Here is a 25399-nt window from a genome sequence, read left to right as displayed (position 1 = left end):
ATAGAGAATTTGTATTCCAAACAAGACATAAAACTGAGCCAAGAGAAAATTTGTGACACGGCAGCTGGGAGTGCCCACTGCTGTGAATTTTTAGGAGATGCCTTAGAATGAGTTAGAGGAAAAGGTAGTTTGCTTAGACAGTCCAAAAGCTAGAAGGAGTGGGGTTTGCCACTTATCCAGCCCAAGCAGCTTGGATCTCTCTCGTGCTGAGACTTAAGAACTGAACTGGATGCTGAACTGGATGCTTCAGCTGCTAGGGGAGGAAAAATAACCCTTATGACTACTACTGAGCCTGTAGTGGCTGGAAATGCAGGTTGGAAAGAGCTTGGCCGTGGCTGGGGTCCTGGATCAATGCGGCTCAAGCCTCTCTGTGAGTCCCCCTGTATGCCAAGGCAGAGATGAGGACGTGTAAGAGAGTGTGAAAGTCAAACAGTGAAGCACTGTGTGAGTTTAAGCACTGCCAGAGTCAGCTGGTATCTGAGCAGGATTCAAGGATGTTCATTTTGAACTACTTCATTGGAATTCCACCTGTGTCCTGTTCCAGCTTAATGCCTTTCTGGATCTATTCCCCTGTGCCCTCATCACAGCCAGGTCAATCTGATGAACTGCTCAGGGATTCAGCCTGCACTACCTTTAAGAGCTAAGTGCTTTTGCCATCTTTCAGCAGACAATCCTGAAATGAGCACTGCTTCACCATCTCAGATTAAGGCTTTGGGGATTGAAGTTTTTCTTAAGTACTTCACTCATTCTCTGTTCCACACTAGTTGCTGAGATCCACTGGCGAATATTTTTTTTTATGGCAGGTTTTTCTTGATTGTCAACTTTAACCTCAGGAAAGGCTGAAGAGTTCTGGAGTCAGGTACAGTAAGTGAAGACTTGGAGTGAAAGTTGAAGTAATGTATTAAAATAAGATAAAAATTAAGTTGTGAAAATAAATGTGTACAACAAACAGTTAGAAAGTCGGCTTTCATCTAATCTTACTGGTTCGATACTCTTTGCCCTCTGGCTGCGTGCTTTTAGCACAGGCAAGTACTCAGTAACTGTGCCACTGCTGCTGCGAGCTGCAAGAAGATTCATTGCAGTTCTCAAAAGCTGCTTTGCCTTGATGTCTTCATTATAAAATAAAGAGAAATTTCAAAAGGCTCTACAGAAGTCAGGGAATCTCAGCAGCTTTCTCAGGAACATCAAAACTAACGTTTTTTCAATATTGTGATACATTTTATTTTTTACCTGCCTTGGCTGGCTGTCTATTTCACAAAACAATTATTTTCACTATGGAAAAGAAGTGCTTCTAGCTGCGTGCCATGTGTTCTGTTCTTCTGAATGTTCCTGGCATTGTCCCCTGGCCTATCATTATTATTAACTTCGTGTTCCATTAATTTTACTCATCTTCCTGCTAGCCAAGAAACCTTCAGCACCCACGGAAGAATTAGAAGATGCCAGCCTGCCAGCATCTGAAGACAGTCCACAAGCCTTACTTGTATCTGAACCCACAGATTCCCCCCAGAATCAGACAGAAAGAAACCCAGCACAGCTTCCCAGCCCTCCGCTGCTCCCAGCTCCACCACCTAAGGCAATCTCCAAAATCACAAAGAGCATAACAGGTCAGTCACTACTGGTCAGTAAAGACTTTCCAATCCCTTATGTGTTGTTTGCCTGCACAGCACTGTATATATATTAACAATTTTTTTCTTGCATCCTTTTTTAAGCTCATTGCTGCCAACTGCTATGAATCAGGCTAGTTATACCGAGTGAACAGAATGCTAATGATTTCCATGAACTGAGGGGTCTGGTTGCCCGATAAAAACACACTGATCTTTGTACTTTATATATTTATCTGAACCTCCCAAGGGATTGTTGGTTGCACTAAACACATGTAAAACAAATCTAACCGACTGCAAGCATCTGCTGAATCAGATGCTAATATTGATATGTCATAAAACACAAGGAAGATTTAAATGTTTTCATTACCTAGACTCCCACTGGATAACAGTAGAACAGCCAAACCCAAGTTCAAGTCAATAGGTTCTGTAGAGGTTTCTGTCTGAAGGGTTTGCTCTCTAGGGTAGGTCTGGACTCAAGCTATGAAATCTGATCTAGTTACACAGAACACACATAAGTGATACACCTGGCGCTCACAAAGCAATTCTCCTCGCCAGACTTCATTGAGTGTTTCAAGAGCAGTTCCCCTGGGCCTGATTTTCTAATGTATTGCCAATGTTGTTACATTTTCCAACATTCTGGCACTGCAGAAAAGGTGTTAAAGCGAATATGATTTTAGCTTGTTCCAGTTTTAGGGCCCCTACATATGGTAAAAACAGTTAAAAGGGCCTTATTGCAAATTAGAATCAAGTCCTGACATCTAAATGTCAGACCTGTTGGATATTTAGACTTTTAAATGACAGCCATTATCTCAGCACTGATTTGCATCCATACTCATCTGCTGGCAGAAAGAATAGGGTTTTCAAAGTCCCCAGGAAACAAAATATCAGAGGATCATTGTGATCTGACCACTGGGATTCATAGAAAATATGGGAGGGTTCAGTCTTTTTGAGGAAAATTACAAGTATTTGTTTGTCATGGAAAATAGCCATATTTTGTCCATGCTTAAGAATTGAAGTGGGAGCTGGATTCCAAATGGTATCATAATGCTTCTTGGGAGCTGCTGTTCAAATTGCTTCCACATTCTCTGCTATGAGTCAGGCTCTAGCCTGCCCCTTCCACCTTGCAACATGAAGAGGCACAACCAGACAACCCTTTAACTTTTCTCAGCTGATGAGAAGGCCATGCTCTGCCTGAGATGTAGACTATTTGGAAAACCTGACCCATAGATGGTAACAAGATTACACGTCCACAGGCCCTTGACAGCATTTTGAGTCTAGATATTTTGCTGCTTAACTAAAATCTTTCTTCTAACATCCAAAATATTTTGAGTTATTTCATTCTAGCTTAATTTTCCACAAAGAACAACTCTTAGTTTTCTCAATAACTCCAAAAATTATAGACCTTTTTTCAACAATGATTATACCTTTATTTTTGCGTGGATGTGGAGGCAGTGGTAAGTTAAGACTACTTTCAATGAGTGAAAGGGAATACAAATGTATGGGCAAAGAGGAACAAAGAGCAATTATGAAAGAAAAGGAATATGAAGAAGTTGGAAAGATCTTTTGTGTTTATTTTTCCTCCCCTTAGCAGTGTTAGAGATGCTGCTAGCAGAAGAGTGAGGAGTAAGCCAAGCACCAATTAATCAGAGGGAGGGGGAACAGGGCAAGGTGCCAAGACATCACTTTGCAAGATTATTCACTGAACAGCTATCATTAGGACAAATAAGGTGTGATCTAAGGAAACTTTCATCTCTTAATATTGGCTAAAGCTGCAATGAGGACAAAACTGGCCCTTGACTTGTTCCAAGAACAAGCAGGTAAAAAGATAAAACAGTCTCCTCCCTTCCTGCTTTAGGGTTGAGCTGAACCCGGGGTTCTTGGTCTGAGAAAACACACACACCCTGACTCACTGTGCAGTGGTATAAAGTGACTTAAGAGCTGTTTTTTATATCTGCTTAGGCCATGATTCAATGGGCAGTGATTGATCACAAATGTCCTCTGTGCATCTCCACAGCAGCACATAATCACAATCTCCTTGAGTATCGAAACCCAATCTTTGCTTAGCGGAGGTTGGCTATCTCCTGGCCTCAGCAACCATCCTGATCAGCACAGGAGAAGCTCTGGGGTGGGAAAGTGTCTCATTGCCAAGACACTGCACACTGGGCACCTTGACACTTGAAGAAACGCCCTTGTGCTTTCAGACATTTTCAGATTTTAAATAGGGCACTTTTGAACCAGCTTGACTCCCATTGCCTGGAGGCACGAAGCTCTGGCCGTCGCTTAGGGTTCTGGGTTTTGAGGGAAAGAAATGCAAAAAATGCCTTTTAAAAATGAAAAAGGGTGTGGGTGGGAAATCTTTCTTGGAACAGGAGAGAAGACTGTAATTTGGATGCAACTCTCTTCATTGAAGGATGCCTCCTCTCCCCACAAATGTGAAAAAGAGACCAGGCTTAGTGTTGCCACTCTAAAAAAAAAAAAAAAAAAAATATGATTTTTGGTTATGGCTAGGGGAGCTCTCCTTCCCACTTGTCTTTTTGTTATTGTGCTCAGTAATTCTGCTCTCTAGACGCCCAGTTGTTTCCAGTGGAAATCCTACCCTTATGGAGCTGTAGCAGACTTCCATCAGTGAGTTTCAGAAAAGGCATGCACCTGTGTAGCTGGCAACCGTTATGCAGGATGATGGGTCTGAGAGGAAATATTTAACAACTGAAGTTAATAACCAAACCTATTTTCATCCTCTCCAGTTTTCTATTAAGTTACCTTTTTTACATGGGTATTTCAGGATACACCTGAGCAGAAGGTTTTTCTCTGCTGTGAACTGAAGGATTTATCTCAAAAGTAAGTGAAAAAGGTACAAACTATCTGTGGAAATGACTTTGTACAAAAGCTGTGCAAGCTGTGTCAGTTTAAATTCCTGTTAAAAACACTAGGTGGCAACAAGAGAAAGGAAATATGAGGAACTTGCATTGCATTTTTACGCTCTGACTGAGCTACTGGTGTAAACAACGCAATATGCCAGAGGCTTGGGATGGAGATGTAAAGGAAAGGGGAAGAGAACTGCAGAACAGAAAACCTCATCAGCATCTTTCTCAGGCCAGATATTTGGTTATCTTAAAGTATGAAACTATGAAATTTATAACCAGGGAAATGTCCACTGTGTTTTGTGCTAGTATATCGAAGTCGAATTTCCAGTAAATGCTTACATGGCATTAAATATATCTGAATGTGGGAGTAAAAGAAGATTAGATTGCCCCACCTTTCTTTTCTCTTCTTAGTGCTCAATACCATATTTTTCATTTGGATTTCATTTGGCAAGTTTTGTTATGCGAACATTACCCTCCTATTATAATGATTTTGGCAAGTCCTCAGCTGGCATATGATAGACAGAGGTCTAAGCTTGCAGCAATCACGGAAGAACAGATAATAGATACTGGTACATTTTGTCCTGAGAACCACAGTGCATAAATTTTAATAAAGTCTGCCAGAGGCCAGCGGAGAAAGTGCTAGATTGGAAAGCCACCGCAGTAGAAGCCATCAGTGGTTAGAAGGAACGATACTGGCAATCAAGGACACGTTGGTGGGCTGGAAAAAGGAGAATCTGATACTGTGGGAAAGAAGGGAAATGGGGAAGGCATACATTTTTCTAGATCAAAGATTTGCGTAGTATGAGCCTTTTGAATCCAGACAGTTAATGAGCTTAACCAGTCACCTCCTAGCAAGAACAAAACATCACCATTTTCCTCTCTTCAACACAACACGGTAATTTCAGTGCAGACTCTGTGTGCAAAAAAAATAAGAAGCACAACCTCTTACCCTCTTGTGTTTTGACAGCAGGAAGCGAAATAGATGACCCAGCCATGAAATCTCCTCCTTCCACTATCCTGAAGAACTATGTCATTGTTGGTTCCTCCCAAATCTCAGGACAAGCTGCCCTCTTCCATCCCTCTGGCCAGAAAAGTTCAGATCCCTATGTCAGAGGACAGGTAACAACACCAACTGGTTCCCCTCATCTGGCTGCCGTCCACCTGCCTTTACCTCCCAGCAGAGTCATTGAAGAACTCCACAGGGCTCTGGCCACCAAACACCGGCAGGACAGGTACCTACAGCCTCTTGGCTATATGGTCTATGAGGAAAGTCATCCCCCTAAATCATTTTTCCTGGTACATGCCCCTTCCCTGTTATTAGCATTTTATCTACTCGTACAGCTTGGGTTTGCCTTCCTTTTGATGTCACTACTTGAACATCCACCCTTGGTTAAAGTGCTTAATTTAAAAGATACTTCAAAGTATGTTCTTCCTCTATAAGAAGGCTACTGTGGCATGGAAATAGGTTTTCAAACAGGTAGAATGATTTGATAATCTTTGACCTATTGCAAAGAAAATCTCCCCGCAAGGTCCCAAGATAGAGTAGCAAAGGCAAATCCTGCTCTAAATATCAGTACTCTACATATGAGAAATGCTGCTATTTCGGCATATGCCTCTTGGCTTATACATGAACATATACAGTATCCACTTCAAATACAAATGATTGTGTGGGCCTACATTGAGTACTTTGTCTGATTTTCATTATAAGCCCTCCTGTGTATCAGAGTAGGACAGAGATAACCTTTTCCATTACAGAGCTTTGGGGTTAAGTCGGTAACATTTCTCAGTTCTATAACAGCTATTGTCATAGGAAATAGATTCACGTTATATTATCACCAGGGCATTAAACCTTTGTCATGATCATAAAATATCAGAACGGTAATATTTCATACCATGTATGTTTTATATTAGAAAGGCGTGCTGTGTGTTTTTATTATAATCAGCGAAGTATTGCATGTGGCTACATATCAAAGAAATACAGCAGTCACTATGCTTCCCTACCTTATGTTTATGGCAGACAGGAAAGTAGATCTGCGTTAGCCATTCTCAACACAGTCTTGAGAATACTGTCCCATGTTGAACTCTCTGCCCTACCCTTTAGGAGCTTCTGCTTATTCTCATATGTGGCACTATAACAGTCTTTTGTGAAAACTGGGCTGTGCACCTTCCACCCACAGCTTCCATGGAAGAGAAAGCAAAGGCTCTCCAAAAAAAAGAGTGGATGTTCGTCCATCCAGAACATCAAGCATTGAGCGCAACAAAGAAAAGGAGAACTCACTGAGTTACAGCAGTGATTCAGAAAATAAGCGGAACTCAGTTAAAGAGTCGGATGAGAACAAAGAAAACTTGATCATGAACTCAGAACTCAAGGAAGACACTGTTTTTTATCAAGATGAGGAGGTTTTGAATGACTCCATTATTTCTGGTAAGTAAAGTCACTTATTTCATACAGATGTACTATTGTGGCCTAAAGGAACGCTCTAAACAAGACAGCATGCAACAGAGAACACTGAGCGGTATAAATTCCTCTGCTTGGGCACATTTTAGGGGCAAACCAAAAATCCGGGCCATGTAAAGTTTCACCTATTTGATATCTAAGGAGGCTGTTGTGGATGGGTGCATGGCAAGCTGGGCAACACAGCCGCTTAAACCACAAACGTCCTGGCGTGGGGTGGTATAACCACAGCCCCAGAGGAGACAGCAGCTCTGGGGATACGACTGCTGCCCATTTACTCAGCGTAGGTTGGGACATAAGCAAGGCATTTCTGGGCTTGACACTGGGTGGCACTGCTTGTGCCAGCATTCATTCAGAGAGGAACAAGAGAGACAGGGACAGCACCAGAGTAATTCCCTGAAAAGATCCAGATTCTTTCTAGTTAAAAGTATCTGGGCTGGTTTGCAAGTCAGGAGGTAAAACTATTCATTAATTCAAAGCTGATTCACAGTCAGCATGCTGCCTTAGCACATCACCAGTTTTGCCATTGGCACTGGGATGCAGAACACTGCATCAGTGCAACAACCCCATGGTTACAGGGAGATTGGCACAGGTCTCAGATAACCCTGGAAAAAGTAAGGAATTCTACCTTGCCTTTCCATTAGCACCTCACTCAATAAATCATACTTTGAAACCTCTAAAAACACAAGGCAAGACAGTAATCTTGTGCATGAGTTTATAAAGTAACATAACTAGCACGGAGCCCACAACTGATAACTAGCGCAAGGTCTTTCCATCAGTGTGCTGATTTGGGATATGCCTTTCGCTTGATAGAAAAGAACAGTAAACATACAGGAAATTAAATGTTGTGATTCAACTGAATTAAAATAGAACTTTTGACAAGAAACTGCAGACCAAGCATGAAAAGGGTCTGAATTTTCAAAGCATTTATTGTTGACCTAGCTGAGCTGCCATAAATCATGAAACAAGGCACAGCCAAGATCCTGCTTGAGATAGCTTGGTCATAGGGAGACCGGCACTGAGCATGCCTTATTGATCAGAAAAATAACCCTTAGGAAGAAAATACTTAAATAAGGCAGTTCACTCTGCCAGTTCACTATCCACTGAGATACTGATCAGGAAGGAATTTGCCTTACAGTGCTGAAAATGGATGTAGGAAAAACTAGTTTGGGTCTTTATTTCCTCTTTGTTCTCTGGTTTTGTTTAATTCATTTATTTATTAATTCTGAAACATCAGATATGGGTTCCTGCAGAAGGTGGAATAACAGAACTGGCCATCTGTGGGCCAGTCAAGATGAAAACAGATGAATTACGCAGTATTTCCTGGCATGTCTTCCTGAAGGGAGTAACATCATCTCCCACTTTTCACTTTGCCATACAGGTATTATCTTCCAGGAAGTATCCCAGTTGGTCAGGCATGAGGAACGGCTCCTTAGCCTGGCAGATCAGCTTAATCCAGATCTCTTGCATTTTTATTTGGTGAAATACCCTAAAGATTAATCAGTGCTCAGTGCATATGGACCATGGGAGTGGCTATAGCATAAGCCTTTTAGAAATCCAGACATCTGGATGAAGTGAGCACAGCTTATCCTGAGTGGGTTGCATGCTCTCCACTGCTCTAATACAACAGCAGGATTTGGGTTAAAGTTGATATTTTTCAGCTATGATTTGTAGTTTTAATTTCACAAAGTAGTAGACTCTTCCTAAGTGTGTGACGGAGCAGCCTGGGAGCAATCAAGGCCCTGAACAGCAGCTTCAATTTGCTTTGTTTCCAGCAAAGCATTGCATTGTTCCATCTCACTTTGAAATACAAACCTCTTGGGCATACACTGAGCTACCTTAAACCAGTATTCTTCACATCAGCTTTGAAATCTGACTTCTTGCATAAAGGTCCAGTCTTTTACTTGCAGAGCATTGGTTTCAGCTGGCCTTCAATGAAATGAGGGGCGGCAGAAAATGAGCCCTGACCTTATCTGAGCAAATAATCACTGTGGTTCTAGCCCTTGTCCTTGCACAATTCAAAGATCAGGTGTAGTATTTTATGGCAAGTAGTTTTGTAACAGCCTGAAGGGAGTAGGGATAGTCCTGCATGCTCATACCTTAGCTGATGATTGGAACAATAATCGTTCAGGATGCATCTCCAAAAAAATTAAGTATTGACTCCACATGTAGAGCTGCCTTATTTCCTTCAAAGAGTTCTGGACAGAGATGTACGCATGTGCTGTACAGTGCGTACATACATTGCTTTCAGTGCACCCAGGATGCACGGAACTGCCTGCACATGCACTGTGCAGGTTGGCAGCATGTGGGCAGTACTTCTGTCATGCTCTGGAGATGTTGGGCTTAATGGATACCTGCAGTGTCTCTGCAGAAACCTCCAGACATGACCAAATTCCTCTTACTGCCTGTTTAAAAATTCCAGATGAAAATGAGAACATGTTCCGGGGGGTTGCCAGCCCCAAACGTGCTTCACATTGTTTCCAGGAGGAATTGCATTGGTTCCTGTGCTGTACAGATCAGGCACTTCAGCCACGCGTTCTGCACCCGGTCCCAGTGAGGTGGAGACTTGAAAATCCTTGAGAGAGTCCTAAGCCTGTGGCTTCAGGAGCCAAATGCTTCTGGTGGAGTTGTATATTTAGTTAGCAGAAGGCTCTGTGCGGCAGCAGCCAAATCATTTAACTTTACCCATCTGTTAAGTGAATACCTACTACTTCAGAGGCTGTGTGATTTAATTTAATTAATGTTTGCAGCAGACTTTGAAAGCATTAGGAGGGAGGTGCTAAACAAGGGCACAGCTTTTAGACTCTAAGTGGGGTTTTGAGCTGATTGTGGTTTCTAAAAAGTTTAATTTTAGATCAAGACACTTGTCCCTGCTCACACGGGGAGACCGTAACTATTCTGTGCCCCAGTCTTCCCAACATGTATTTATGGATGTGGCACAGACTCCTCCTCTCTGCATAACGAAATTCAAAATAAATAATGATAATATTAATAATGTAGGCTTACAGAACCCAGCAAATAACCCCCCCAATATTTTGGAATGAGAATCTATTTAAGATTTACTATCTTGCCAACCTCCAGAGCTTCCTTTAAAAATAGACTTTAATCTTATCTCAAATGCCAAACAAAAATACCAATTAAATGTCATTTTCTTTAAAAATGAGGTGTCCTTTTCTAGGAAAGGTGAATCATTAAATTAAAAAAAACAAAACACAAACCTTGAAAGTAAAAAGGAACCAAAACAAAATAGCTTCCTATTACACACCACGTTCCCAAAATAAACTAAATACAAAGATTTGTAGTTCCTGTGTAGCCTGTCGGTACTCCAAACCCCATCTGTCTGCTGCTACTCTGCAATCAGAATTTTCAGACTCTGCCAAAGCCCTGGACTGGACACCAGAGGAGCCAGTACCACATAGTAAGGGTGTGCAGGGATCTGGTGTAAATTTACTTGCCTACAACCCCCCCATAACAGGGTTGCTGCAGTCCTACCAGTACGACTCAGCCGCTCACTGGTCTTAATAGCACTTTTCTTCCCCCCCCATCAAAACCAATCTGCCTCTCATCCAATAGACATCACCTCAGACTTTCCATCTGCATTTGAAAATAAAGATGCCTTTCTACTTTGTAAGGAGTTTCAGTTTACAGCCATTTTATTGCATGCCTTTACAAACACATGGCAAAATGGGTTTATAAACTCAGGAGTCCACTTTTCATTTGTTTAGCCTGCTGAAATCTGAAAAGTTACGCCAGAGATATAGAAACACCCAAGTTCAAACAAAGTTCCCTCTAGAAAGAGAGAAAGGCTATTTCTAATGTCATCAGAGGGGCAGCAGCAGGGATCAACATCCAGCACAATAAAGAGCAGTAGACTCCTACTCAAAACAGTTGCTACATGTTCTCCTGTGAACAGTTCTTTTGTAACAGCAATGTTTGAGGTTGTCTGGTTCAATGGAAAACATGTGTTACTATATTTTTTATGATAAGTACAACAGGACTTGGAATCACAGTAAGTATCTGTGTCTCTTATTGCTTGAATGCCCAATTCAGTTGCCAGAATTCTGCAAATCATCATAAAACCTGGCTTTTTCTTTTATTCCATGGAGTATTTGCCCCTTCTCTCTTCAGAGGGAAAGGCCTAATGTCAACAGTATCATTAAATGAAATTCCATTATGACACACTGTCACACTGGACAGGATGTAGACATACATAATGGCTTACGTTTAGTGTAGGTTACACATGGTGTCTGATCATAATTCTGACTTTCTCATTTTTAGTGCCAGAAAACGAGAATGACATTATTAATGTGTGTATATATGTTTTTTTATATACCTGTGTGCATGCGTGCATACATATACACATGCCTAGCAACAACTCCAGTTGTTTCCGTTACCATTCTCTACTCCTGGTTATGCCCGGTCACCCAGAGATGAAGGTGTTTGTGTCCTGGCTGCTCCCATAACTGAGCAATGCAGTCCTTCTGCAAAGGAGCCTCTGAAGGGTTCAGGAAATAGGGATTGCTCTGGGCTATAGGGGCACTCAAAGGACTGAGGCAAAACGCACAGCCTTTGACTTCTAAAGTAGCGATATGAATCATGTCTCAGCTGCAAATAATTTTCACCTGAGAGCAGTGCTTACTTGTAATGGATGACAAAGATAACAGAGGAATACGATCCCTCTGCATTTGTAAGCAGTTTTGTGTCTGACCTCTGCACAACTGTAGTGCTGCTTACTTGCAGTGCACAACTGCTCGTAGCACATGAACATACAGATCACTGTCACTCTGCAGGTTTCCCACCCTTCATGTGTTCACATTTCATCTCCAGGAGCTGTCTTTGTAATAAGTTTATTTTCAATGCACGTCACAGGTACTTTGCCAAGAAAATGCAAGAAAGAACTGCTGGCAGTAAAACTACGAAACAGACCAAGTAAGCAGGAGCTGGAAGACAGGAATATTTTCCCAAGAAGGACAGATGAGGAAAGACAGGAAATCCGGCAGCAAATTGAAATGAAACTCTCCAAGTAAGTCTGTCTAAGAACTGGGAGGAACCTCCCTTTACAATGGGGTGTCCTCAGAGTACTGTCACTGTTACCCACTCCCAAGTCCATGTCCTGCAGTGAATCGTACACATACTAATATAGCACATTTTCAACTATTAATTAGTCACATTAAAAAAAAATATCTTAGTCCTCCTGCAGAGATTCCCTTGATTTCAATAGAAAACAAGTCAGAGGTCAATGTGAGAGACAAAATTCTGCCAAATCTATCTGCAGCTCCACTGACATAATCAAGAGTTTGAGGTCCTTCGGAAAGACTAGTACTTTAACAAAAATAATGATGGAATTATTTATTAACCTGATTTTGCTTTGTCAGCACTAGCAATTGTAATAGCTGCATATTTACTTGAACAAGAGAAAGCTGTTGTATACGTTGGTGGCTGTATTTCTGCTTTAAGAAAGAAGCAACTTTGGCAGCATTGCCCTCATGTGGGCAAGGTGGTTGGGTAAGTCCAGCTGCAGGGATGGCAGAGATGGTCTGCTTTTGATCAGTAACCAGGGCAACAGGGTAGAGCTTCGAGAGAAGTAGCATTACTGTGGCGTGTAGCCTAAAGCAAAGATTTAATGTAACCGTGAGGCTCAGACTGCACCATTTGGTTTTTGTGTATGTTTTTTTTTAAAAGCTACATTTGGATATCTGCAAACATGAATATTTTAGATGAGACAAAGTGGATTGTTAAATAATCTGTGCTGCGCCTGCCCACACTGGGGCACTGAGAACTGCTTGCCACCAAAATGCTTGGAACCAAATTGAGAAACATGAGCAGAAGTTCATTTTCAAAGCTTATTAAATATTAAATATCTCAAGCCTCTCCTGAAAGAAACATTTATTGATATTTAGGCTAGCTCATTCATTCATGTGTGTGCATCTGATTAAACGTTACCTCAGGGGACAGGGAATGAGAAGCAGACATATGGATCAGAGCACGAGTCCTAATGGGCCAGAGTTTATGGAGGAAAACGTTACTGCCATTCTCACACTAGCCGTCAGCTAAGAAAGAAGCTCCTGAATGAATGTAGCTGAGATTTTGGCTACACTTCGTGAAACCCCTGCAATGCTGGAGATGGAATAAACACCTTCCTCCAGTCTCAGTGATGGTTGTTTATTCTTTGTAGCATGGTAACACTTTACACTCAAAGCAGAATAGTGCATTGTGCCAGCGACTGCATGAGACAGAGCAGACAACAGTCCCCATCACCAAACACATGTCCATCCCATACGAGCAGAAAATATCACATTTAGAGTTTACATTATGTTCCAAGGGTTATAGGCAGAGAAGTCATAGATATGCCACATCAATACCTATCATCTTAGGAAGAAAAGTGTCACGGACCTTGACAATGGCCTTGATCATCTTGACCTTCCAAGCACTGTGTATTCATTTTAGGGAAATATTTCAGTCTGCAATTTGATATTTTTAATTCCATTATTTTGGCCAGTCAGTTGCTCCTGAAATGTCTTTGTAGCTTAGGAGCCTAATATTATGGCTCTAAAATACACAAAACAATGGTTTCCATCCTATTCCATCCCTAAAACTAAGTTGGACCATCACAGCCTATCCACTGAGTGTAAAGACTATCTCACATCCAGCCCCACCTCATATTGCTGAGATACCTAAGTTATATCTCTTTACAATACAGCCTGACTTCTCTTAGCGTCAAAGGTCTACAGGAACTGCAGTGTCTGGTGGTGTAACTACAATCTTTATGCCTTTCTTTTCATTTACCATTTATTATTGCTTGCTTAATAACGAGCCTAAAGTATTATATTAAAGGAAGCACCCCTGAAGTCCGGTGTCAGTACAAAGACCTAAAAAGGAAACTGCTTGACTGGTGAAGAAAAGGTCTGGTCATTACTAGAAGCTAGGACATTACTGTCTATAGGTAGACGCAGAGAAGGAAGCCACCATCCTGTCTGCTACGGTCTGCAATCTGTACTGCAGGCTATTAGTCTCATTGATAATGTCTAAAGGATGGCTAAAAGCCATCTTTGTTCCAAGTGCTGTAAGACAGGCTTTCATTTAGCTTCTTCTTCCTGGAACGTGGAAGATTCAGGACATCTTGGGGAACAGACGGTGCAGAGATTGCTGGAATAGTCAGGAATGGCAAAACAGATTGGAAGCAATCTCCCACACAACTTCCAGCACATATGCGTGCTGGCAGAGCTCAGCTCTTAAGTCATCCACCAGAATAGAACATGACCGTGCAAACAAGCTCAGGTGGTGGATGCATGCTAGGACTGTCTAGGTCTCACCCCACGAGACCCTGACCACCACAGATCGCTCACTCGGCGCACAGCCTGGCAGTAGTGTGGAAAAGTAACTACACTGGGCAGAGTGAAAAACCTTGCAAGGGATGTTGAGGTCTTTAAATCCATTTATTGTACTGGTTCTTGTGCAGCATAATGTCTTTGTGACAATTTGGAAGTTTATAGCTAAGGAACTGCTAAGCATTTAAGTGCGAAGCACTGACCAGAAAATGGGATGCAATGGAAATGTATGTTCTCTGTATGATTTTGCTACTACCTATGCAGATAAGAGCATGTTGCTGCTGCTGCTGTTGCTATACAGTAGTAGCATTTTGGTAACAGCCATTGGACTTGATGGCTCTGTTATGAATCCACATGTACCGTCAGGCTATAGACTTGTACTTTAGCACACAGGAATAATGCACAGGCAGATTAGTGAGTAGTTATTCGATGGTTGCTTGCATAAGAATGGCAAGTAAATAGGCGGTTGTTTTCAAAATCCATGTTTTTCAGCACATTTGTAGGCATTTGAAAGCCTATAGCTGTTTAGCAAATTGCCTCAGTCCCACAGCTAACAGTCTAGCTCTGCACTCAGGAAGAAAAGCTGTGCATATAGTATATGCAAAATATATATATAGTGTGCAAAATATACTGAATAATAATGTCTGTGTAACTTCACAAATGTGGAGATGAAAGAATAACGTTTTCTCAAAACTGCTGTGTTTTTTAAAACGGTTCTTGTAATACATTACAACAGTAGTTGTGAACCTGCTGAGAAAACCAGCTCTCTGCTATCATGCTAATAAGCGTTTATACAATCAATCAAAGCTAAAATCCTTATTTTTTTCTTCACTTCCCTACTCGCTCTGTCTTAAAAGAGAGATTGAGGAATTCTGTTATATATATTGGACCAGATTCTACTTTTACAGCAGTGCTAGTCCACGGACTTCAGATTTATTATTGACTGACAACAACAAGATTACATTCAAGTATTCATTTACGTGCATTGCTGCTTTTGAAAAGTGCATTTCCTGTATTTTGTGCTCTTAGCCAATTTATTCTACCACTTGTTGCTGTGGAAACATGCACGTCTCCCTCCTCCTCCTCTATCCAAAATGGCAGTATTCCATTTTCCCCAGATTTCCCTTTCCAATAGTGTTTTCTTTTACTAATTCATGTATCCCGACTGCCCCAGGCCATGGTGTGTACTTGCAATATTCTACCGTGCATTAGGCAACACGGCTCCCAACAGGTCTCAGCTCCCATTATTATGTGTTCGGAGTGCAGATAATAAGGCCTCAATGGAATTCAGTGAATTGAGAGCTCTTTGTGTCAAGAGGCAGAAGAGACATTTGCAAGTACGATTATTTGCAATAGCTGCTTTCTGCCTTACAGACTTACTTTGTTCTAGAAGAGATTTAAGCTGAAACTCGGGGAAGTAAAATAGTTGCTAGACTGAAGGGTGACAGAGGAAAAGGTTGTTTAATTAAATTTGATATCTGATTGTTTAGAAAATTAATGTTTGAACTGCCTGGGTGGCTGGCACTTCTCAAGTATGCCTGGTATAACTACAGTTGAAGATGCTCCAGTATTATTTAGTGTTTCAATGAAAACATGAGTTCCTGGAACAGATTATACTTGTAAGTTTAACCTCATATTCTGTTTCACTGCCTTCAATATTTGCATAAGTAGACGCAATGCATTAAGCGACACTTAAAAGATTATGGAGACAGGAATTCAGGTACAGTAATGCGGGCATAATAGGAGTCAGATGGGAAGAACGATGGCTTTGTGAATGCAGAGCGGAGCTATAGCTTCAACACCTAAAACTGATCTTTACCACACTGAAAATCTTGGTGTGGGTAAGTGGATCATGCTGGGGCAAGGCTTCTTGGCAATGGAAATTAAAAAGGAGGTATCTTTATTCTGTACTTTACCACATCTGGAATTCTGTAGTTCTAGTGCTGCCCTGTGTGAGTTGACTTGGCCAGAAACTGCAGACATAGCTAAATGCACACCCAGATTAGACCCTGGTTTGTACCTCAGCCTCATGTAACAGAGCGTGAAGTTCACAGTGCTGCAGGAGACAGAACAATACCAAGCACACAGCACTTCAGATTTGCAGCCTAAAAGCGTAGAGCGTGACAGTTCGACAGCAAGCGATCACAAAGGAAAATTTCCCCTATTGATAAAAGAAAATCTGTGCTCCATTTCCCAAGAAAGGCATGTCCAGTGCCGCTTCCTCATGGAGATTGCTAACCGGAAAGGAATCAACCGTCCAGACCGAGAGATTCAGTGGGAAATTGGGCTGGGTGGTGGTGTACAAACTACTCGTAGCCCTAATGCAGAAAAGAATTAAGCAGATACTGAACGGAGCACAGTTTAGAGGCTAGCTTAAATTCACCTGGAGAGGGGTTTTGATGAAGCTCCAACTGTGCTCAAACTCCCACTCACTGAACTAGATTTCAGGGAACTGCCCTGATTTCAGAAGGCTGGGAAGACTTGACACAGAGACAGAAAGGCAGGGGCAGGCACAAAGAACGGATCAGCTGTCACCACTAATTAGCTGTGTACAATTTAATGCATTTCTTTCTTATGTGGCAGGAATCATCCACCAGGTAACCTTGTCACTGGTGCTAAAAATATCCCCAGCAAGCGCCGGGTGGGCGTCTGTGGAAGCCTCAGCTCCTCGCCTGAGGCAGGAGCTATATATAGAGCTCCAATTTAATTCTGTGGGCGTGTGTGTAAGCCGAGGGAGTCTCCGTTCTCCTTGCTCTGCACTAGACAGCAAGATGAGATGCTGGCAGCAGGGATTGTCTGGGAGGTTGCTTGCTGGAGATTTGCATGTAGCTGCAGTATTTTATTAACCGCTTGCACTGTCCCCAAGTGCTTTTTAAACCTGGTGCTGTATGAGGATTTGGATATTTTTTTTTTGTTTTGCCCTTTTTCCATTATGGGCTCAGCTTGTCAGGCTACGGAAAAGAAAAATATTTTGGGGAAGGACTGGAAGAACAGGGGAGGTGCAAGTGATGGCTGAGATATTGTGGAGCTGCCTCCAGGATTTAGATATCTGGATCCCATATCCATTAATATTCCCTATGTCTTTCCTTGGTGTCAGGCAGTGACACACAGTTGGAAACCCTGTTATGTACCCAGTGACAGACAGCACTGGCCTGAGAGTCAAGGGGACTGAGTTTTGTTTACTGAAGGAGTTACTCTGAAAAAGTCTTTGAGGATGAAAATTAGGAGGAAAGCGAGAAAGCTTAAGTTTTGTTAACATCTCCAAGCAATGAGTCAGTTTAGCTTCCTGTTTACAGGGCTTTTCAGGTCTAAGGGAGATGTAGCGCAGCTCAAATACGTGTATTACAGGATGTTCAACTATGTCTGTACATGCCATACTTTGGCTGTCCTGTCCTTTTCTCTTAAGGACTGAAGAGCTCTTGAAAAAGGTAGCCTTTGTTCCCTTTCAGGTAATACACTTGCAGAAATAGAATGAACTTCACTAATGTGAATCCCTGGTCAGCAAGTAACAAATATAACCACTGTGAGCGTGTAATTATACGGGACCCTCTGGACAGAAGCTCTTTAACCAGAGGTGCTTGCTTGCTTCAGTGATGAAGCACAGTGCATGCACAATTAATTATGGAGTACCCTATCAGCTCTGGACAAGAGCCATGATCTGCAGCTGAACCGGAAAGAGCAATTTGCTGTCTCAGACCAGTCCACAGCATGTTTAGTTAAAGATCTTTGAACACGCTAATTCATTTCTAAAGGGCTGCAACAGAGAGGACTTAGTGTGTGTGTGTGTTAGCTTTGGATGCGAACAACAAGCGCGTGAGTCAGAGCTGCTCTCGGTGCAGGTTTGTATCACTAAAGATTCAGTATGTGCCTCCTGTTGAAAATGTTGGGTATTTACTTTGTGTGAATACGGGAAGTGTCATTGCAAAGGGCAAGAAAAAAGTTTCACATGTGCAGGGCACAGCTGATGAGAAATTGTGTTCTGGGAAGACACTAACTCCTTGCACTGCTCTGTTCTACTTCCCTGGCTCCAGTACCAGGAATTCATAATCAAACATGTTTTCCATGGCACAGTGAAAGCAAGGGCAGCAGGTCAGTGCACCGCAGGGAAGGGAAGAGCAGAGCAGCAGGTGTAAACACAGACAGGAACATGCAGGCTCTTTTCTGGGACACACAGTCAATTCCTCGAAAAGGTATTTGAGCATAAGTGGCACATGTGAAACTAGAAAAAAAAAAATCAGGGTTCAGAAAGCTGTAATGTATTACAAGGGAGCATAGTTATGTAAATAAACTTGCAGGAAAACTGCTAAAGCAAGTGGAATTAAATAAGGACAAAACATCTAAGGGAAGAAAATAGTGCACTTGTTCTGCCCTGCCAGACCGCCTACAAATAGCAGCACGCGTTCAGGCTCAGATCCTCTCTCAGAAATGAGGCATCTGCAAATTCCTGAAGATCTGGGCCTTAGACCTGCAAAGTGACAAGCGCTCATAAAACAAAATGGAAATCTGCAGAAAGCCAGTAATGCTCTGTAATGCTTCACCTTACACTGGATTATGATTCTGGTCCTTTAGCTAGTTTGGAACTGCAGCGCAAGTAATTACAAGAAGAAATTACTTTAATTTAATTTATAGAGCTTAATCGATTAGGGACTAGAGTAAGCTGCTCTGATTGTCACGGCCATTTGTGCTGTTTATGACAAAAGCCTGACCAGAACAAGGTGCCGTAGCAGTTGTGAGCGACTGATAAGCCAGGGGTTCAGCAGGGATTCAGACGTTCACAGTGGCAGCCCTCACCATTTGTGGGGATGGTTGCTGTGAGATTATTTAGGATTAGTGTTTTTCTTTTAAACGTGTTCATGAAATTCTGGAAGAATGCTTTATGCACTTAAAGCCAAGCACTTACTTCACTGTAGTTGAAACAGAAGCAAGATAGGATGGACTCTGAACTGGCATAAGCAAAATCTCAGCCAGGAGGAGGTTTGGCTACACGTTTTTCAGTTTTAATGTACCCAATTACAGACTTACCACTTGAAAGAATATCAGAACTAAAGAGAGAGTAGTTTTGGTGTTGTGTTGGTTCTCCTCCCCACTCTCCTTTTAAACCTAATGAAATTTATATGCAAACTGGATGTAGATGAGTTTTGCCATAACTGTATCTGTGACTTGCCTGCAGAATACCTAAGTGGATAGAATTCATTTCTCCCACAAAATCTGTACTGTGGCTTTTACTTTGGAGAAGAGACAAAGCTTTCTTACTGTTCTGCAGTCACATTTGCACACACCAAACGTGGAGGGCACGTGGCTGTATCATAGCAGTGTGTTATCACTGATTTATGGGGCACTGCTGTCAGTGAGTCGTCTGCACCTTCGCCTGAAGAACTCCAGCATGGGTTTGGATTCTTTTCCAAGAACTGGCTCACCACATGTGGTCCAAGGAAACTGCAATTAACATAGACCAGTTGCTGGCCCTCCAAATACTGTTAAGAGTTACAACAGTTTCCTTCTCCTGCGGCTACGAGTACAACATGTAGCCTGGTTCATTCAAGATTTTAATTCCTCCCAGGAATCAGAGGCTCGGGCTTGCTGCTTTCACACAGAAAAACTGGGTCAGTCTAGCACAGTTTCTACTTTTGTGAAATAACCTTAGAGAAGGTGAGAGGGGTGAAAAAAATCAAGGAAATAAATATTTAGAAAACAAGGGGGAAGGAGAGAAAGCAGGTCAGAACAGAATTGTTTTTAGTCAAGCACTACTTAATAAATATTGTACAGTCATATCAATTATTAAAATGTAGTTCTAAGTAAATCTTTTTTATTCCATTGCCTGTGCCCACCTGGCATGCTGCAGCTGTATAATCGGGTCTTGTGGGGTTTTCCGGTTTATTTGTGTAACTTGGGAACTTCTTGGGTCTAACAGAGCACTGCAAGTTTCCTTCAGTGTCTGTTTTTCAGGACAGTTAAATCGTCCAAGTGGCCAGCACACTTCCTTGATCTCTCCAGACTCTGGAGAGTGATTTTTTTTTCCTGGAAAGCACTGCCATTTTCTATCTTTTTCATTGGCTGTCGCACGTAACACCCCAAAAGATAAAAAAGAACTCCCAGATTTATCTATCCATGCTCAAGTATTTATCCAGCAAAATGAAAAAGAAACAGACACCACCTTTGGAGGCTGAGGATCTCCTCCTCTTGAAAGAGCATTTATGCAGAGGACTGTATCAAGGCAAGCAGGAAACACATCTGCTCGATGAACCAGTGTGTTGGTAAAATCCAAGTCTTAAATCCCACTAGAAAAAGGTTACTTCAATCTAATTAGTCCATTGGTGCACAAAGAGGTGACATTTTGTTTTGTTAAAACTATACCAAATACTTCTTTGCCAAGAAAGAAGCAACAGAATAAAAAACCGAGTGCCTCGCCACTGGAAAAAAAGCCCTGACAATCAAGACTACATAGCTCACAAATGAACAGCCATTGTCATTTGCTTGAGATGATCGTATTCATTAAGCAAATTAAATTCTGAGTGAATGAATACTTAATTAATATTTCAGAAATATTTTATTTTTTTAAATAAGAGCAAGACAGACTCTCACAGTCTCTCCAGACAGCAGCCGGTCTGTTGCAAAGAGATCAGGCTAATCTGAGGGTGTCTGCAAAAGCCACATTCTGGCCAGGCTGTGCTGCAGCCTATTACTATAATTATCAGGGAGTGGTTACAGTACTTCTAAATACCACTTAACAGGGGAAAAATCCTCCTTCTCAAAAAAAGCTTAAACAAACTAGTACTGATGTGGCAAGGAAAGTTATATTTATAGGCATCATGCAATTAAGTTTACAGAAATCTTTTTTTTGTAGGCTGTTTACAACATGAAGGGAAAAGATAACGGAGAATCACAGGTGTGTGGAAACACCAGGCTTAGCTCTACAAGGACCACGAGGGCAGGAAGCTCAGGGTTAGCATGGTCTTTCTGGTGGACCAGAAGCACAGTGCTCCAGTGCAGCACTACCTGTGACTTGCTGTGCATCAGCTGCAAGGAAAAATACCGTGCTACAAACGCCTAAAAAAACAGTGTACGATGGAGGTCTTTTGCAGAAATCAAGGCCTGTTCTAGCTTCGATGAATTCACTGCCACTGTTCATTGTTCTGCATAGCTCACCCCTGTCCTTGCAGCCAGGCAGCAGCTCTAAGGAGACGCAGATGTGGTAAATTTGAATCCTTTCCCAAGAACACGAAGACCTCACAAAGGTTTTTGTCACAGCCTTGCACTGTAGAAGACAGCGTACGCTGTACCACAACAAATTATAGCAGTAAGGTCAAAACTAAATGCTTAGGTCAATAGGAAAGGTTGTATAATTAAATTCCTACATTTCATTCAATTGAAGAACCCAGATTTCAAAAGCTCAGAATTTTCTGTGCTGACTGAAGTTTGCCACCAGCCTCTAATTGGATTTACACTAAACACAGGATCCTGAATGGAACTAAGGAGCGTCCCCAAAAGCTTTGGGGAAGAGCAGATAGAATACAGGGATGATATGACATTTTTAAATTAAAGTCCTCTCTGCATTTTCATGTCAGCCAGTCTGTCTGTAACGCTCAGTGTCATCATTTGTGGTATCAAGTGATGACTCCTACTCCTCACACAGCCCAGTTTAAAAAGAAAGAAAACCAGAGTCACTAAAAAATCATTTGCAAGGGGAAGTGAATAAAATCCTTGGAAGGTCTGTAAGTCTGTTTTTCCAGACAAGACACTTTGCCACATTTTTCTGTTCTCTACAATAGAGATAACTATACAGCCTGACTTCACAGAGCGCTATGAGATCCGCCGGTGAAATAACTATATATAAATGATTAATCCTGTCATTGTGACTGGGGGATCATGTACTCCTATAGAGTCCTTGAGCCAATCTTTGAATTGTCAATGGAATTTCTCATTTCCCTCTGCATACTGATAGCAGGAACACTCTTCGCATTGAAAAAAAAAAAAAATCAACAGATAACCTCAAGAGAAATTTTGAAAAAAGCAAAAGATTAAAATAAAATAAATGAGAAAGCAGTAAAGAAGCAGGCTTTGGAGCGTGCTGTGATCAAAGGCTATGTGGCTCTGGCCAGTTTTGGTTAATGCCAGCACGAAGGCAAGCTGCTGGTCTAGCTCTGTGCTGAAAAATGCTGGGCTAACAATAGAACGCATGGGAGAAACAGAAAATAGTACAACAGATGGTGATATGCTATCTGAAGGCAGGGATATCCCATCCCGTTGGAGATGCTGTGTGGGTGAGTGACAAGAGAGAACTAGAAAGTACTTGCGTTGCCAAGGAGAGAGTTCCCAGAGAGATTCCTGCAATTGGATAGCAGGTGTGCAGTCACACATATGGTCCCAGCAGGGACTGTCTATCCCAGAAACACTGCAACTTTAGGAATCACTATCATTTAGGGTTTTTTTCTTTAGGGATTACACAAAGCCAAGAGAGCGCTTAATTTTCCTTGATTTACTTCAGTGATTAGGAAAGCTATCCCTTGGCACAAAGCCTGACATTACAACCAGTTTGTGAAGCGCAACGGCACACCCACTCCTGTTCGGGTTTGGAGCTGCTGGGTTAATAGGCTCACACAGCTTGATACCACCAGCTCTGGGGTAAATCCTTGCTGTTGCTTTATGCAGCACCTTGCAATGGCAAATGTCCCTGCAGATGTTTATTTGCCAGTTCACAGACTACAAATTGCCAAAGGGTTCTTTATATATAAATACAGGTCACAGGGAAGAAAGAAGTGTATTCTCTAGAGCCGATATTGTACGGGGGAAATTCTCAGCAGCTCATATTGATAGCAAGAATGGCCATTCTCAAATCATTTTGCATTAAATGCGGGGGTGGAAGAGAATTTACATATAGCCAGCAGAGGCAGGCTGACAAGCCGTGCATACCAATATTCCTTTGCTCTCTTCAAATCCAGCTGTGGTTTCTTCCAGTGACCCAAATCCCACAGTTGTACATCACAGTGGCATCTGTTGGTAGGGGCAACTGTTTATAGGTTAAGTGGGCAGTACTGCAAGATCTTAATGCTCGCTATGCAACAGTGAGCATCCCAGCTGAATTCAGGACATCTGGGGACACTTCCATCCTCGTACAGTATCTCTGATGGACTCTGAAACGTAGCTAGTGCTACAGTTCACACTGACATGTCTTTCTGTCCCCCTGTCCCTGTTCCCTCTGACTGTGGTGGCTGGAATTGCATTCCTGGCTGCCCAGCAAGTTGAGCCACGAGCCTACAGACACTTCATTTCTTACAGGGCTCGAGGGTGTCTAGCAACCCTGCCTCAGTCTCCTCGGAGGAGATCAAGTACAAGCACTGTATTAGGCGCTGTTTATAGAGTGCAGTTCAAACATAACTTCTTTTTTCTCTTCTTTCTTTTTTCCCTTTTTGTACATATCACTACTCCATAAGCACTCAGGAGTATACAACTCTTCAACTAGGAGTAGTGGAAAGTCTCAGTGAAGTGGCATTCCCCACCACTGGGCTAAGACTTGCTTCTGGACTACTAGTGATTGACAGACTCCCTGCTGTTGCTCCAGTAGTTGCCATCAGAGCTGATTTTAGTATCACTTCAGCAGTGGCAGATATCTTTATTTTAAATAAATGATTGTAATACATACATAATTGGATAGAACCTAAAACCCTGGGATTTATATGATTCATTTTGTTTGCTTGTCTTTAAGCATCAAACCCATAATATTCTCAATTTGCCCGAATCTGAGATATGTAACATTGCTTTTGTATGTGTGTGGGAACACGAGGCTCCAGAGTTTTACTCCTGCTTCAGAGAAAAAAAAAAAAAAAAATAGAACAAAGTCCATTGCTTTTGCAGAGAAACATTACTCACCATTTTCAGTGACCTGCACAGTGCGACCCAGATCATAAGCACCATGTGGTTTGGGTTGGAAGACCCTTCAACATACATTTTAATACACAGCCTTGAGCTCTCATCAGCCCTCAGTGGAGGAATTGCACTGCGAGTCTGCACCACTTGTACTGTTATTTGAAGAGCATGTTCTTTCAGCAGTTTTCATTGCTGAGCTATTTTTAGCTTGACTGTATTCCCCAAACCAATTCCTTGCCCTGCTGCAAGGCAAAGCAGAAGCAAGATCAAGTGGTAGTGCTGCTCACACTGACATTGCTACCGAAAGAAAGACTCAAACTACAAACTCAGAGCGTGAATAATCAGTTGTTGTTTTGTCACTCTAATGACTAACTACTCTAAATCTATTACAAACAAGACAGATCCACTATCTAGCAGCTCTGTTAAACCACAGGCTGGGGGTGCAGATGGAAGGGAGAGGACAAAGCTCCTGTTCTGAAATAATCAGCTATTATTACGTTTACCCCCTAATGTAGGCGTGCAAGTTCTCATCTATTAGCAAATAGCTGAACTTAAGATGAAAACCCTTATGTTATCTCAGTCCTGGAATATGCCACAGCATCCTCCAAGAGTCCTTAACTGCAAACTGAGAGAAGTATGAAAGCAAAAGCCTCCTGAAGGTGATGGTGGTACGCTTGGCATCTTCACTGAACTTTGCAGCAGGCCTTTGAACAGAGACAGGCTCTGCTCTCCAGCTGCGCCTGGCCTTTCTTCCTCACACTGAGAAAACCATGAAACCAAAGGTCAAATGCAGCGGGACTTTCAGAGGTGTTGAAAACAGTGCTTACTGTAAAGCCTTCACCATCTGAATCCTCTCACGTAATTAGATCCTGGCTCTGTTGGTGTATTTCAGCCCACACGGTGCTTATCACTAAGTAACACTATGCAATAGCAAAGGATGTCAAAAGGATGTAGGTTGTTCGGGGACAGTGGGTTATGACACAAGGGTCACGCAGGGCAGGTGTGGAGTTTTCATTCCTACTGAAATCTACCCCATCGCAGGGCTTATATCATGGAAATTATAATGATGGACAACTGTAATTGCCTGGGAGATGAGCGACAGTGCAATTAACCGCACTCTTGCTGATTTGCAGCCTTGAAAATCCAGGCAGAACTAAAGGCCAAACAAATGAATAAGATATGTAATTAAGGCGACAGATATGGCCTCTGCATTTATCCAGGATCTTTTGGACATCCAAAGGCAGTTTTCTTATTTGGATGCAAAATCTAGTTTATGAATGAATA

The 25399-nt window shown here is 42.0% G+C and overlaps 1 protein-coding gene across 3 annotated transcripts in view; it reads left to right on the top strand.

Annotated features, from left to right (window-relative positions):
• The window catches only part of PHACTR3 (phosphatase and actin regulator 3), a 108922-nt gene that overhangs the window by 68537 nt on the left and 14986 nt on the right, over window positions 1-25399 (top strand). For 2 of the 3 annotated variants that reach the window (XM_054081124.1, XM_054081126.1), the window contains exons 5-8: window positions 1401-1604; window positions 5436-5700; window positions 6646-6893; window positions 11793-11946. In XM_054081124.1, the coding sequence (XP_053937099.1) occupies window positions 1401-1604; window positions 5436-5700; window positions 6646-6893; window positions 11793-11946 (871 nt within the window). The remainder of the gene's footprint in view (window positions 1-1400; window positions 1605-5435; window positions 5701-6645; window positions 6894-11792; window positions 11947-25399) is intronic. The other variant, XM_054081125.1, reaches the window with a different exon arrangement.

Source organism: Cuculus canorus, chromosome 16, assembly GCF_017976375.1.
Source record: "Cuculus canorus isolate bCucCan1 chromosome 16, bCucCan1.pri, whole genome shotgun sequence".
Classification (NCBI taxonomy): domain Eukaryota; kingdom Metazoa; phylum Chordata; class Aves; order Cuculiformes; family Cuculidae; genus Cuculus; species Cuculus canorus.
The sequence above is the reverse complement of the archived record's forward strand: the minus strand, read 5'-3'. Positions and strand labels throughout refer to the sequence as shown.